The 13,943-nt window shown below is 34.6% G+C and overlaps 1 protein-coding gene across 1 annotated transcript; it reads right to left on the bottom strand.

Moving 5' to 3' along the window:
* Nucleotides 1–5,325: 5,325 nt before the first annotated feature.
* On the bottom strand, nt 5,326–7,768 carry LOC129947631 (probable ATP-dependent RNA helicase Dbp73D). Its single transcript, XM_056058265.1, has 4 exons — nt 7,636–7,768; nt 6,230–7,567; nt 5,867–6,173; nt 5,326–5,810 (listed from the first exon to the last, which is right to left on the bottom strand). Exons 1-4 carry the CDS (start codon nt 7,656–7,658, stop codon nt 5,418–5,420), a joined length of 2,061 nt encoding a protein of 686 aa, XP_055914240.1. The 5' UTR covers nt 7,659–7,768; the 3' UTR covers nt 5,326–5,417.
* Between the last annotated feature and the right edge of the window lie 6,175 nt (nt 7,769–13,943).

The raw sequence follows: 13,943 nt of genomic DNA, 5'->3' as shown, positions 1-13,943 counted from the left end.
AAAAGCCAACATCGCACTCCATCGAGTTCATCCTCTCTTGAAGAAGAAAACTAGATTAAGTAAACCAACAAAAATTTTGATATACAAACAACTGCTAAAACCGGTTTTAACCTACGTTTTCCGATATGGTTCACCATATCAAAAACTGCAATGGAAAGACTTAAAGTCTTCGAGAGGAAGATACTAAGGATATGCACCGATCTACAATTCGACCGTCAACGACAGAAGCACTATAGTAATCGTAGAGTCTACGAAGAAGTTGAAATCAAGCCACTTGACCAGTTCCTTGCACAGGCAGTAAGGAAGATAATCATCAAAGTCGCCAGCCACCACAACCAATTAATGAGAAGGATGACCAATCAGGAACGACACCCGGACCCGAGATACCTTTGCGGTATGGATATCTTGGACAAACTCCCCACTGACGACGACGTCTCCTTCTATGCTGGCCTGGAGTCAGCATACTACCGCGGCTGAACACCGCCACACCCAACCAACCTCCATCAGGACAACCGGGACTGAACAACCCGAGATGAACCTCGCCAACGACACTCTTTTCTTAGCCATCGACTTCATGGTAAACACATGTTAAATTTTGTAATTCATCAATGTATAAAGTTAGGCCCCCTTTGTGTCAACAAATGTTTTAATTAAAGTTATTGTTAAATATTATTTATGTTAGAATTAAGCCAAATGTATATAAATTTGTATGGTTCAATAAATTAAAATGTAAAAAAAACGAGTTTGACAAACTTTTAAAATTTGAATATCGACATCAAGTGCTTCTGAAAGAGTATGAAATCTTTCTTTTTTTTTGATCTATGACAGAAGTAAAAATATATGTATGTCCCTAAACGATTTTTCAATATGTCAGCAATACAATGATATAATAGAAAAATTATTTTTATAACCAACGAATGGTAAAAGGTGGTAGATTTTAAGTTGGAGGTGGTAGAATTTCAGAAACAAAAAAAGGGGTAGAAATACCACTTAAGTGGTAGAAGTCCCAACACTGTTTAGTACATTATGATCGTGGGCTGCTGTAAAATTATCAAAATAGTAAAGGACTTATTTTACTGAATGTGTTCCCACAAAATTTCAGGGCAAGGTTCAATAATTTTGCTGTGTCAATTCCATTTATTCTGTTATGAACATTATTAGGAAACAATCAGACTTATTACAAGCACCGTCTTAATAGATTCGTAGTACGAACCCCAAAAAAAAAGTATCATTGTTCCCATCGTATTACGCTCCCAATCCGTTAATACAACATACAGTCCTGGGTCGGGTATTAACTTAATTTTTCCTCAAGGTCTGGTTACAAAAGAAAAATTGACATGGGCTCTGAATAGTTTCAAACCTTACAAATCTCCAGGTCCAGATCAAATCATACCAGCTGAGCTACAATATACCATTGATATAACTTCGCCCATCATTGAGATGATCTTTAAAAGTTGTATAAATCTGGTCTATATACCTCGGCGCTGGAGAGATGTAAAGGTAGTTTTCATTCCCAAGGCGGGAAAATGCTCGCATGTCAACCCTAAGGACCTAAGCCCTATTAGCCTATCATCTTTCATTCTCAAAACTCTGGAACGATTGATCGATATCCATATACGTAACAACATTGAGAAGAGACTATCAATGTCTCAGCATGCTTACTGCAAAGGGAAATCGGTAGAAACAGCCTTGCACACTCTGGTAAGAACTATCGAATACTCCCTAGATAAAAAGGAATACACTATGGTGGCCTTCTTGGATATTGAGGGCGCTTTCAACAACGTTGACACATCTGCTATCACTTCTGCTATGACGACCTTAAACGTCGAATACTCAATCTGTGAGTTGATTAATCTAATGCTAAAAAGCAGGATCATCAACTCCAGTTTGGGAGATTTTTGCACAAAAAGGTCTGTCAGTAGAGGCACTCCGCAAGGTGGTGTTCTGTCCCCTCTCCTGTGGAACATAGTGGTTAACCAACTACTAATATCCCTTGAGAGGGATGGCTACAGAGTGGTTGCGTATGCCGATGATGTTGCTATCGCTGTCACAGGGGAACATCCTAATACACTGAGAGACCTCCTCCAAAATGCACTCAATATGCTCACTAGATGGGCTGATAACTGCGGACTTAGTATTAATCCTCAAAAAACAGACCTCGTCCTTTTCACACGGAAATACAAGATCCCAGTAATTGTACCTCCTTCGATAAAAGGTATACCACTAATTTTTACCAATGAAGCCAAATACCTTGGTCTGATATTGGACAAAAAATTAAGTTGGAAATCCAATACACAGGAAAGAGTTAAAAAAGCTACAGTAGCTCTTTTCCTTTGCAAGAAAGCTATAGGAAGCAAATGGGGTTTTCAACCTCGCATAACCTACTGGCTATACACATCGGTCATCCGACTAAAACTTATGTACGGCGTTGCAGTATGGTGGACTGCACTGTAGAAAGTCACATACTACGACTAACTCAGCAGAGTCCAACGCACTGCATGTCTCAGCATAAGCAGTTCATTGAGAACCACTTCCTCAGCAACGTTAGACACTCTCCTCCATCGGACACCCCTCGACATCTTTAGTAAGCAAGTGGCAGCGAGTACAGCGATAAGACTCGATGCCTCATCTCAATGGACCAACAACAATGTGGGGCACTCCATCATTTTGAACCTCTTTGGTTCTAAACCAAAGTACATAGACTACACTATACCTAAACCCCAATTTGGAAAAAGCTTCCAGGTATCCATTCCACCCAGAGATGAATGGGAGGACAAAAAACTCCTGGATAACAAAAGTATTCATTTTTATACAGATGGATCTAAGACAAATAAGGGAGTTGGTGGTGGTGTGTACTCAGAAAAGCTTAATCTAAGCATCTCATTCCGCCTCCCTAATCATTGTAGCGTTTTTCAAGCGGAAATTTTGGCGATCAAAGAGGTTCTCTCCTGGCTAAGAGAAAACGTGATATCAACTTCTGATATCCGCATCTTCTCTGACAGTCAAGCTGCTATCAAATCCCTTGACGGTGTCTCGACCAAATCTTTGACGGCCCTCGATTGTCGAACGTCTCTTATGGAGATGGCGCAGCAATTTAACATCCACCTCTGTTGGGTGCCGGGCCACAGAGACATCACAGGTAATTGTAGAGCCGATGAACTCGCTAAAAATGGAACCGTCAAACCTATTTCACCTGAAAGGGAGAAGATAGGTATACCGATAGCTACATGTAAACTTATGCTAAAAGAAACAGCTTTTGCGATAGCAAATTCTAGGTGGCACAACTTACCAACTTGCGCAGCCACAAAACTCATATGGCCTTCACTGGACCTAAAGCGCTCTAAAGACTTGTTATCTCAAAGCAGACTTCATATTAGCTCCCTAATAGGTGTCCTTACAGGACACTGTCTTATAGGCAGCCACGCAATACGACTTGGCGTAGCCTCAAATGACTTCTGTAGGAGCTGCATGTACGAAGAAGAAGAGGAAACAATCTCTCATCACTCAAACGCAAACTTTGAGTTTGCTATGAATTTGCTACGAAATTCGGAATTCGTGAAAAGGGGTATCACTAGCCCCGAATGAATAGAAAGTTTTGCAGTTTTGTATACGAACAGTTATTTTGATCGGAGTTCAATTGACAACAAAAACAAAATATTTAGCGTGCGAAGATAAATTAAATAAAAATAAAATATATAAAAACAATCATGTAAGTTTTACTATTGTTTTAATGTAAAAGTGTTTACCTATATTTTTTTTGAAGGGCGAATAAAGTTATCACAAATAAAATTCAGTTTCAAAGGCTTTATAAAATACTTCAAAAAAAACCTGAAATTGCCCAAGGATTTTCGAAAATCCCTAAGGAGGAAGTGAATTCCTTTTAGAAAGCAGTAAAAACAGAGTTAAATAGCCTAGGCCCACCTACAAAGAACATCTCTAGCTGGAGAAAAGTAAATTGAATAGATTAGTTCAAGATCCAAGGGATTAAAAGCATCCCTTAAAATCTTGCGCTACCTTTTTAGTGTTCGTCGTCTTCGTGTATTTTCTTTATTTATTGCAAAGATTGCAACGGCGATATTATCAATTTTTAAATCCCAAAACAAATAGACCTAAATCGAAAGACGAGCTTTTATTTATTTTTCTTATTTTGACACTCCGAAATTAGTATTTCTCTGTGGCAGTGCTTTTTTGATTTTGTTCGGGGCTTATGATGTAAATGTACGTCTTCGTAGCTTAACAAAATTTTCGGGGACACCAATAAGCGTTACATACTCAAAAATTTTATAACCTCTTAAGGGGGTATTCTGGTCTAGAAATTAAAAAAAATCGATTTTTTTTCTTTTCATATTTTCATAGTTTAACTATTTAAGAATATGTCTACTAGAGGATTTTCCCAAATTCAAATTATTTTCGGAGAAATAAGTATTTTGCTGAGCAGCCATCCAAATCGGTTGGGCTGCAACTAATAGAACAAAAGACATAATGGGGTACTTTAAACGCGTTTTTCTCAGAACTGTCTTTTTGAATCTGATACCCACGATTTCTCAGGTTCTGCCGAACCGATTTACTTGAAATTTTAAGAAAGTCTTCTTTAGGGACTTGTCTACGTCCGGAACTACGGCCATCCCCAAATTTTTATTTTTACTATTTTTAACAAATCGAAGAATGTTCAAAAAAATGGTAAATTTTTTGTATTTTTCTTTAGACAGCCGCCATTTTGTAAAAAAAAATGTTTGTAACTTTTCCGTAGTTCCAGACATTGCGACATTATTGTAGATTAATAATCTTTTTTAGTTTTTGATTTCAGATTTCTAGGAGAGTTAAAATCGTGGGTATGGTCACGCACCAAATTTTTGAGACGCACTACTCTATCAGCTGATAACTAACGGAATTTTTATTTTTTTTACTTTTTTATTTTTTTTTGTATGCTTCTAATGTGAATAAATAATGTATAAAAAAATTGATGGTAAAATTGTAGCTTGCTTTTTTCTACAGCACTTCAAAAATTACATAAAATTCATGTCTCTAGACCAGAATACCCCCTTAAGTGAAGTTTGAATACACTTTTTCAATGAGTGCGAGTACTATCTACAGGAATTTACTTAATTCGTCGTCATTTAAAAGCTACTGGACCAAGAGAAGTCCTTACAGAATTTACTTAAAACCTCTTAAAAATTACCCCGCATTTGAAAATCGACTATAGTTTAAAAGGAATTCATAATTGAATCAAATCCATCTGCAGTACCTCACCCTACGCATAAGTTTTAAAAAACTTCAAAATTTGCATTTAAGCTTGGATTGCTACAAATTTAAAACCTTAAAACAAAAAGTATTTTAAACTTTTTTGTTTGTAAAATTAAAACAAAATAAAAACGTCCTTTATTTCAACTATTTGATCACTTTAATTAGAAAATATCTCATTTCTTTTTATTCTGTTTCGCTTTTCCAATTGTATGCGAACCTTTAGCCACTTTGTTTAATTTTTTCTCTTTGAACGTCTTCATTGGATTTTTCTTTTTACGTTCTTTAACTAGAATATGGCCGTCTTTTGCCTCAGCTCCTTGCAAAACTCTCTTCGTCACTTGCACTTGGAGTTTCTCCATCAATGTCATATCAGTTTTATTTGTATTGACAAGCTTAGCTTTTTCTTTAGCAATATTTTTAATGATAATCTTCGAGTGCTTATCTGATTCGACTTTCTTGCGGAGCGATTCAAGTGCTGAAGCATAAACTTTAGCATTGCTTTCTTCGACGTTGGTTGCCACCTTGATTTCTTCGGTTATTGCTTTGCCAACTTCAGAGAGGGTGTGCTAAAAAAAAAATTAGGAAAATAAATTGTGAATAACGAAAGTTAAAGAATTATTACATTGAAACTATTGAGTTCCTTTTGTGTTAGCAAAGTTATTGCTGTTCCTGGCCGACCAGCACGAGCTGTTCTTCCTATCCTATGGATGTAGGTCTTGATGTGTCTTGCTGGATCGTAGGAAATCACAATATCAACATCTGGTATATCAATACCACGCGCCAAAGCATCAGAACATATCAATCCATTGACTTTTCCTCGGGCAAAGGAACTGAGGACGTTTGTACGTACCTTGCCACTCAAGCCCGCTGATAATTCACCAATGCTCATCAGAGTGTCTTTAAAGAGGATTTTCAAAACATACGCCAATCTATGGATGATATAAAAGTAGACTTAGGAAGAAATACTTAAAATAATCTGTGTTACCTGTGCGAGGATTCCACACTGTTAGTAAAGCATAAGAACTTGGTCCATTTATTCTCGGTGATGAGAGAGTAAAGCGTCAATGGTTTGATGCGACTCTCGGTTATGCAGTACTTCTCAGTCAACTCAGCCGGAGTTGTGTACTTGCCAATGAATTCATCCCGAATTTCCGCAGACTTGACATCGGTGGATTTCTCACCAACATCGAGCTTAGTTAGAACCGATGTGAAAAGCTTAGGCTGGAAAAGCCGAATACTTTGCAGTTTTTCAGGATCTTGTGATAAAGTTGCAGAGAAAAGCATTTTGTGGGGTTGGGTGCAAGCAGAAGATTCTAGTTCATTGATGCACAAAGGGGCTGCCCGCCCAGAAAGCAACATATCCGATGTGGTTTTGACATGATTGTCCAGATGGTACAGCCAGTTGTGATGGACTTGGTTCATAATTCTGTCTGCTTCGTCAATGACAAGGAACTTTAGGGATTTCAGACAAAATCCATTTGTGGCATGCAGGTGCTCCACTAGCCGACCAGGTGTTGTAATCACAATATCAACTTTGGAGTAAAATTTTCCCTTGTATATTTCAACAAGCTTTTGCTGCTCCAGATGGAATGGAAATGATTTCGACAGAATGACTACGTTAAGTGTTGTCTTTTCTGTGAGTTTTTTGAAGACTTTATAGACCTGCAGGGCCAATTCAGCCACTGGGAGTACTACGAGAGCACGGATTTTCTTTTCAACGCGATTTTCTAACAACTGAACGATGGGCACAGCGAAGGCAAGCGTCTTGCCACTACCTGTCGGCGCAGAGACGCAAATGTCTCTTGGCCGAAAGGGGAAGGGTTTTGAGTGGGCTGCAAGCATCCAAGGAATTACTGACTTTTGGACGGGAAATAAATTGTCAATGGATAATTCTTTGAGTGATTCTTTCACATGCTCGGACAGATAAGGAGATTTATGCACCGAGCTATCCTCTTGCTCTGTCGACTCAACAATACTCGTTGCAATGACTGTTGGGTGTGCCAACCAAGGAGGTAGAACCATTTCGACTTTGGGCTTGCGGTCGAACACATTTGAGCCGAGTACTTGGAAGTCTTCGCTGGTCGATTCGGTCGGTTCGTCTGATAATTTTGCTTTCTTTGGGGAATCTGTTGCTTCATCTTTTTCTTCTTCCTCTTCTCCTTCTGATTCTGGTTGATTTTCTTTGACGACTGGGATATCGGAAACATTATTAGAAGTTTCGACACTTTGTGTACTTTTTCGTGATTGGACTTTTTTCAAAAGTTTCTGGAGAATTTCATCTTCTTTACTTGGATCGTCGGTGAATTGTTCGCCCTCGGTATACCTGCAAAATTAAAAAAAAGGTGTTGTGTGAGTTCTATAATTTGTTGTTTTAGTAATTATTATTTCAACCTTTTCACTGAGAATAATTCCATTTTAAATTATGAAAATATAAACAAACTTTACTTAGAAAATGAACAAAAATATTGTAAAAGATGTATATGGAGTCGAACTGTCAAAGCAGCACGTGCCTTCAAACCAAAACAAAAGGGAGCGCCATCTACTTTGTTCAAAAGTATGCCATGATCAGTGCTGTCGCTCTTATACAATGGTTCTTTTTCTGAATCCAAAGCTATTTTGTTTTCGGTTTACTGCCAAATTTTAAGTTGCTCACGTTCTAATACCATTGACTTATACTGGAAAGCCATACTATAGCCTACTTAAATTGTCGAAGTTACTAAAGGAACTTTATTGCCGGCAACTGTGAGCAACTATCAATTTTTGTTTGCTCTCAGTTGTATCTATCAAAAAATGTGAAAATATAGCATTTCCATTTGACAGGACTAATGAAGACGTCAAAAGAGCTTTTCTACTTATTATTATGTTTGTTTTTTTTTTCTATAAGATTATAGTTTAAGAATTATGAATGTACTCTTATATTTATAGCCTTGTGGAACTTAAGAAGAATTTGTTTCGAGTTGTTTAAGGGATTGGAAAAGCAATTTAGTTGTTGGAAACTTTAAGTTGCAGACAATTAAGCACTATTCACATGAGCACGACCAATGACCAACAACAACTAGTGAACGAATATTCGTCGATTTTGACATTTCTTTCACATGAGAGTTTTTAGTTCGTTGCAAATGAAGTTTCACTTTGAAATTTTTCTTTTGTGTTTATCATTATTTTGTTTAGTTTTGAAAACAAACTATTGAGAATATCAAGTCGCAGCTATATTTGTTTAAAAAAAAGTTAAAGGTGTCCTTGTTAATAAACAAAACAAGAAAAAGATTTCATGTGCATTCATTTAATGCAAATCGGAAAACTGAAGGAAAATATGTTATCTTCTAGGATCCACAGCCGAACACAATTCACCACCGAAACCAAAACAAGAATGATTTTTTAAGTACGCGCAATTATTTTATTCGTGGCGAGTGTGGATAATATGGAACGCGAATAAAGTTTGACAATTCGTATCAACTACAATTATTTTTGCCGCGAATAAATTTGTTTTCTTAAATTTATTAATATATGATATTAAAAAGAAAAAGTATGCATCATAAATCAAATAGAAACTATATTGTTAGCGTTTTGTTAAGAATTTGTGTGGAAATATGACTTTAATAGTATATAAACTCACATTTTGTAATTCATTCTTCATTCGTTGGTCGCGCTCATGTGAATACTGATTTAAGTTTCTCCCGAAAGCCAACAAATATTTTAAAGAAACTTGCTATAGCCTTTCTACACCAAACCGAAAACTCGGTGTTCGCAAGAAAATACCGAAAACACAAGTTTTCCCATACATTTTTCGTAACCCACAAGTTTACGTTTTCAACAAGTTTTTGATAAAACCTTTCGAAAACCAATTGAAATTGTGAGATGAAGTAAACAAATTCACCTAATGAAACAATTTAAAGCTTATTGAAATGAAATGAAAACATTCAAGTATCAATCAGACATAAAAAACATCTGACAGCTGACTCAGGAGAAAAATTTACAGTTTTAATTTAAAACTATTGTTATTTGGTTATGGTTATTTAACTGGTAGGTAATATTTTAATAGTTATGGGCCGACAAGGAGCCGGGATTGCGTGGTGCAAGAAAAAATCTACACATTTACAAGGAAATGTCGGTAGCATTTGAGGGTCGGCTAGTGGAGTACACACCCGACGAAGAATTCATTTTTTTTTTCACAAATTATTCGAAAACCAATACATTTTTAAATTAAAAATATACATACTATTTATACAAAATTTGACAATTACTATCAAAATAATGGAAAAGTCAAACGAAAACTTGTAAATACTCGGTGTGAACACTTTATGAGTTTTCGAAAACTTTTTGCCGAAAACCGGGTTTTCGGTTTGGTGTGGAATGGGCTATTACTTCGAATACAAAGCCATTTCAACAAAAAGAAAAAACAGGTTAAAGGTTTCTAGACTTTCAAACTCACCTCACACAAAAACTACTTTATCTTACTCAAAGTTTTTTTAAAAATGTTTTTGAAATATGGATTAACATATCGCTATTCGCCATAAGTATTCATACTTTTCCAAGTGTTTTAGAGAACTCTTAAAATTATGATAATATAGGACTATATTAAATTAGGTTTGTTCCCAATATTTTTGGGCAGAAGTTGTTGGCCTTAGCAATTTTGAAAAATGGGGTTATAAATCTCTCAGGGAGAGGAAAATTGCCAAAAAAGTTTCTGCAACTCAATCAATGCTTTGCGCAATATAACCGACCGCAATATAACTTGGGTAGAAATTATCAGGAGTGGAAATAATTGTACTTTCTTCTACCCAAAAATATCAAATTTGTATAGAGCGAAACAGCATTTGGTTAACTATTTTTGACTATTTTGCTTGGGAACAGACCTTACATTAAGAAGAATCGGAAAAATGTTGTCACTAATAGCAATGAGTTATTAAACAAACTTTCAAAATTAAGTTTTATTTTTAGCACTTCCTTTCCCCTAAATATTTCACGTTTGAAAATTAGCATTTTAAACTTCCAGATAAGGTTTTTCACACTTTGTATTACAAAATTTGTCATTTATTTTGTACGCCAAATGTGAAATGAAAATTTAGACGTATTCATGTCAACCTGATAAGCCAAATAAATTCAATTCCGTAAACACAACCTGACAAAATTTACACTATTACACAAATCTTAGATTCGTTCATTTTTGTTTGAAGCTAACAAATTATCAACCAAAATCAAAGTTGATATTACCAAATGTCAGTGAGTCCATTTAGCCGAAATTGAGTACTGGTTTTTCAGATATTTTAGAAGCTTAGAATTTGGAAGCTTTAAAAATTAAGACATGTATACGAAACTTCATTGGCTGCGTTCAATCTCTGACAGTTAGGATATCCGGATACATTTTAGTTAGTGTTTTACGTGTAAAATAACAGCGGATCGAAAACAGCTGAGGTGTCAAAAAAGGAATCCAAAGGTATCCAAGAATTTGTAGGGTATGTAGGTATTTAACAGAACAGTTGATTCAACCCATGGTTGAATTTCAAGAAACTTGAAAATTGATTACAACTTTTTGTATTTGTTGGTACACAAAAAGATACAAAATGTTAGTTGAAGTTGTATTTGAGGATGTTGTGTACATAATAGACGATGAAGAAGCTTTTTTCCTCCGAATTTTAGAAGGTAATTATGATCTATTTTTTATAAAAGCAGACAAAGGCGGACAGCTTGAGGAGCTACAAGCAAATAATTAATAGATAATAATTATCCATTAAATGTGTTATCTTACAAAAATTTTGACTTCGAAGCTTAAATGTTTCTCTGATTTTTGTGAACAGCTGAAAGTTTTTTTTTATTTTTTGACAGCTATCTCAATACAGATATCCAACTCGTTCAACTACTCGTATCTAAAAATCCACATATCCAAGATACCCTATCCAACACGAGATTGAACGCAGTCTTTGTTTAGTGTGTATGTGTCAAATGCTTGGACTAACAATTCTCATATATTTGAATGATAGCTGGCTCACCAGAGACTTCAAAATTCTTGATCATAAATGTTTTATTTGAATTATTTAATTTGTTTTAAACGATATTTAGAAATAGTTTATTCTTTTGTTGTTATTTGGAGACCTTTAAAATATTTTAATAACTGTCGATTTGATTATAAAAATATCATTTTAATGAAAAAAAAAGTGAATTCCCTTATGACTCATGATTTACATAAATGTTCATGTCAGAATTAATTGCTTGTTCAGAGTGCATTCCTTAATGCAATCAGGAAGTAAGAGAAAATAGAAGTTTTTTTTTAAATGGACGTGACTAAACACTGAAGGAATTCCGAATAATATATAATAATCCCATAAAACACTTTCTTATAACTTAAAAACTGTATGAATTTTAAAAAGGCAAATTTTAGAGATCAATAAAAAAAGTCTTAATTTTAATCAAATGTTATATACTTGTAACTGTAAAAATTCTAAAGACCTGTTCCATGTTATTTCATGAATTCAAAAGGATCTTCCTTAAAAACAATTGAACACACAATTCCATAATTTTGCTTTTAATTAAGGAAAACAATTTTTAATAACCATTAACCTTCTTTACCAAGCCTTCTTATGTCACATCATGAAGTTTGAATTTAAATACAAAAATTTGTTTATATATTTTTTTTTCTTTTTCAAATTTACAAAAATACAATTAAAAAAAAACGGGAGTTATTTTTAATTCATTCAAAATAAATTGATGTGTAACCGGCAAGATGGCTACCAAAAGTCTCTCGGAAATATTGATTCAAGATTTAACCAACATCAACTGGTTTTTTCGTCAACAGTGTTAAAATTATGCATTTTGTAATATACACCATCTCCATATATAATTAAATTTATTTGAATACAAAACAAGAAAAAAATCACTTTACATTTTATGCAAAAGAGGGTTATTTTTAAAAAGGACTCTTACCATTGAACAATCGAATCTATAAATCAAATATAAATAAATATTGAATACACTTAGGAATTTTAAAAATACATTTTCTTATTGTAATAAATATTCAAAATGTATTGTTTTATGATTTAATATAATTAAAATAATGTTAATATTTAAAATTTTAATCTTTTAAAATTCTCAAAAATTCAGAAATATTTTAAGAATTTTCCGCCCATCTTAAAATGTTGTTAAAATTTAAAATACCTGGAGAATGTTGTGTCGAACTTGTATCACCGTAAAAGAATTAATTTAATTTTTGATGGAATATTTTTTACAAATAGGAACCATATGGTAAGTTTTGCATTTGTGCCTGATTTTAATGGCTGAATCACAAACACTCTTCAGCTTCGGCTTCGTCTGCGTTACGGTGGGCCTGCTTCGAGGTTGCTTTGAATGACATTTCTATTATTTCATCCCTCCAAAGAGCAAATATTTTGTTTGTTGACATTTTTTTTACAGCTGTTGAGCTGTCAGGCAAAACAAATGTTAAACTAGAGCTTCAGTTTGGAGTCACATTGTGATAGCATGCATTGAATTCCTATGGCTGAACTCGTAAACGCCAGGTGAAGCCGAAGCTGCGTTTTTTTGATCAACCATAAACAACACATAAATAGCAATTTCTTGTACTTGTTCGAATAATTTTTTTTTTAAATTTAACGAACAAAATAAACTTAACGTAATAACTTCATGTTTGCGCTGAAAACTTGTAGGAAAGAAGGAATGTGATTGGATTGTAATAAGTACCTTCTAACTACTAATAACATTTCTTCATTATCATTAACACGCCAATGAACTATTCTTTAATCGTTTTAGACACCTGCCTAAAAACCCAACTATAATAGACTTACCCGAAAGTAAGCTAATGTCAAAACCGAATGAAAAGTTATCGTCAAAACAAAAAGTAACCATAATGGATTGACATTTGCTTAAGCTCGAGGTATTTAAATGGCTCTTGCGTAATTGCGCAAAAGTTAGCGAAATTTAACGAAACTGAGCAGAACGTCTATTATGGTTAGTGACATATAATAGCCCAACTATATAAAACACTTAACCGAAAGTAAGCTAATGTCAAAACCGAACGAAAAGTTATCAGAAGTTATCGTCAAAACAAAAAGTAACCATAATGGATTGACATTTGCTTAAGCTCGAGGTATTTAAATGGCTCTTGCGTAATTGCGTAATTGCGCAAAAGTTAGCGAAATTTAACGAAACTGAGCAGAACGTCTATTATGGTTAGTGACATATAATGGCCCAACTATAATAGACTTAACCGAAAGTAAGCTAATGTCAAAACCGAACGAAAAATTATCAGAAGTTATCGTCAAAACAAAAAGTAACCATAATGGATTCAGATAACTTAAGCAAATTTGACATTTGCTTAAGCTCGAGGTATTTAAATGGCTCTTGCGTAATTGCGCAAAAGTTAGCGAAATTTAACGAAACTGAGCAGAACATCTATTATGGTTAGTGTCATATAAGGCTGCGTATTGGTTCGTTCCCTTAAGCTGGCTTAACCTCGGTTAAGTCTATTAAAGTTGGGCCTTAACTACACAACCAATAGTCGATCGCTTTACAATTTAAACATACATGTTCTTCCTCTTTCTTATCTCTAGATAATTTACTTTCCATCCTGGTTCTTCTAATATTAAACTAAAATAAAGCTCTCCAACGGAAAAAGCTTTGAACGAACTACTTGAACATACAAACAATTGTTTTGGTTAAGTATGCTTACAAGTATTTTTCATTTCCGG

The sequence above is a fragment of the Eupeodes corollae genome, chromosome 2 (genome assembly GCF_945859685.1).
Source record: "Eupeodes corollae chromosome 2, idEupCoro1.1, whole genome shotgun sequence".
Lineage (NCBI taxonomy): Eukaryota > Metazoa > Arthropoda > Insecta > Diptera > Syrphidae > Eupeodes > Eupeodes corollae.
Note: the sequence above shows the minus strand (reverse complement) of the source record. Positions and strands in the feature narration are given on the sequence as shown.

Excerpts from the sequence above, each read along its gene's own strand:
- LOC129947631 (XM_056058265.1), bottom strand. The coding sequence starts at position 7,658 with ATGGAATTATTCTCAGTGAAAAG. Across the intron at positions 7,568-7,635 it reads GAATTATTCTCAGTGAAAAG|GTATACCGAGGGCGAACAAT; the intron begins GTTGAAATAATA and ends TTAATTTTGCAG. Across the intron at positions 6,174-6,229 it reads AGTGTGGAATCCTCGCACAG|ATTGGCGTATGTTTTGAAAA; the intron begins GTAACACAGATT and ends TATCATCCATAG.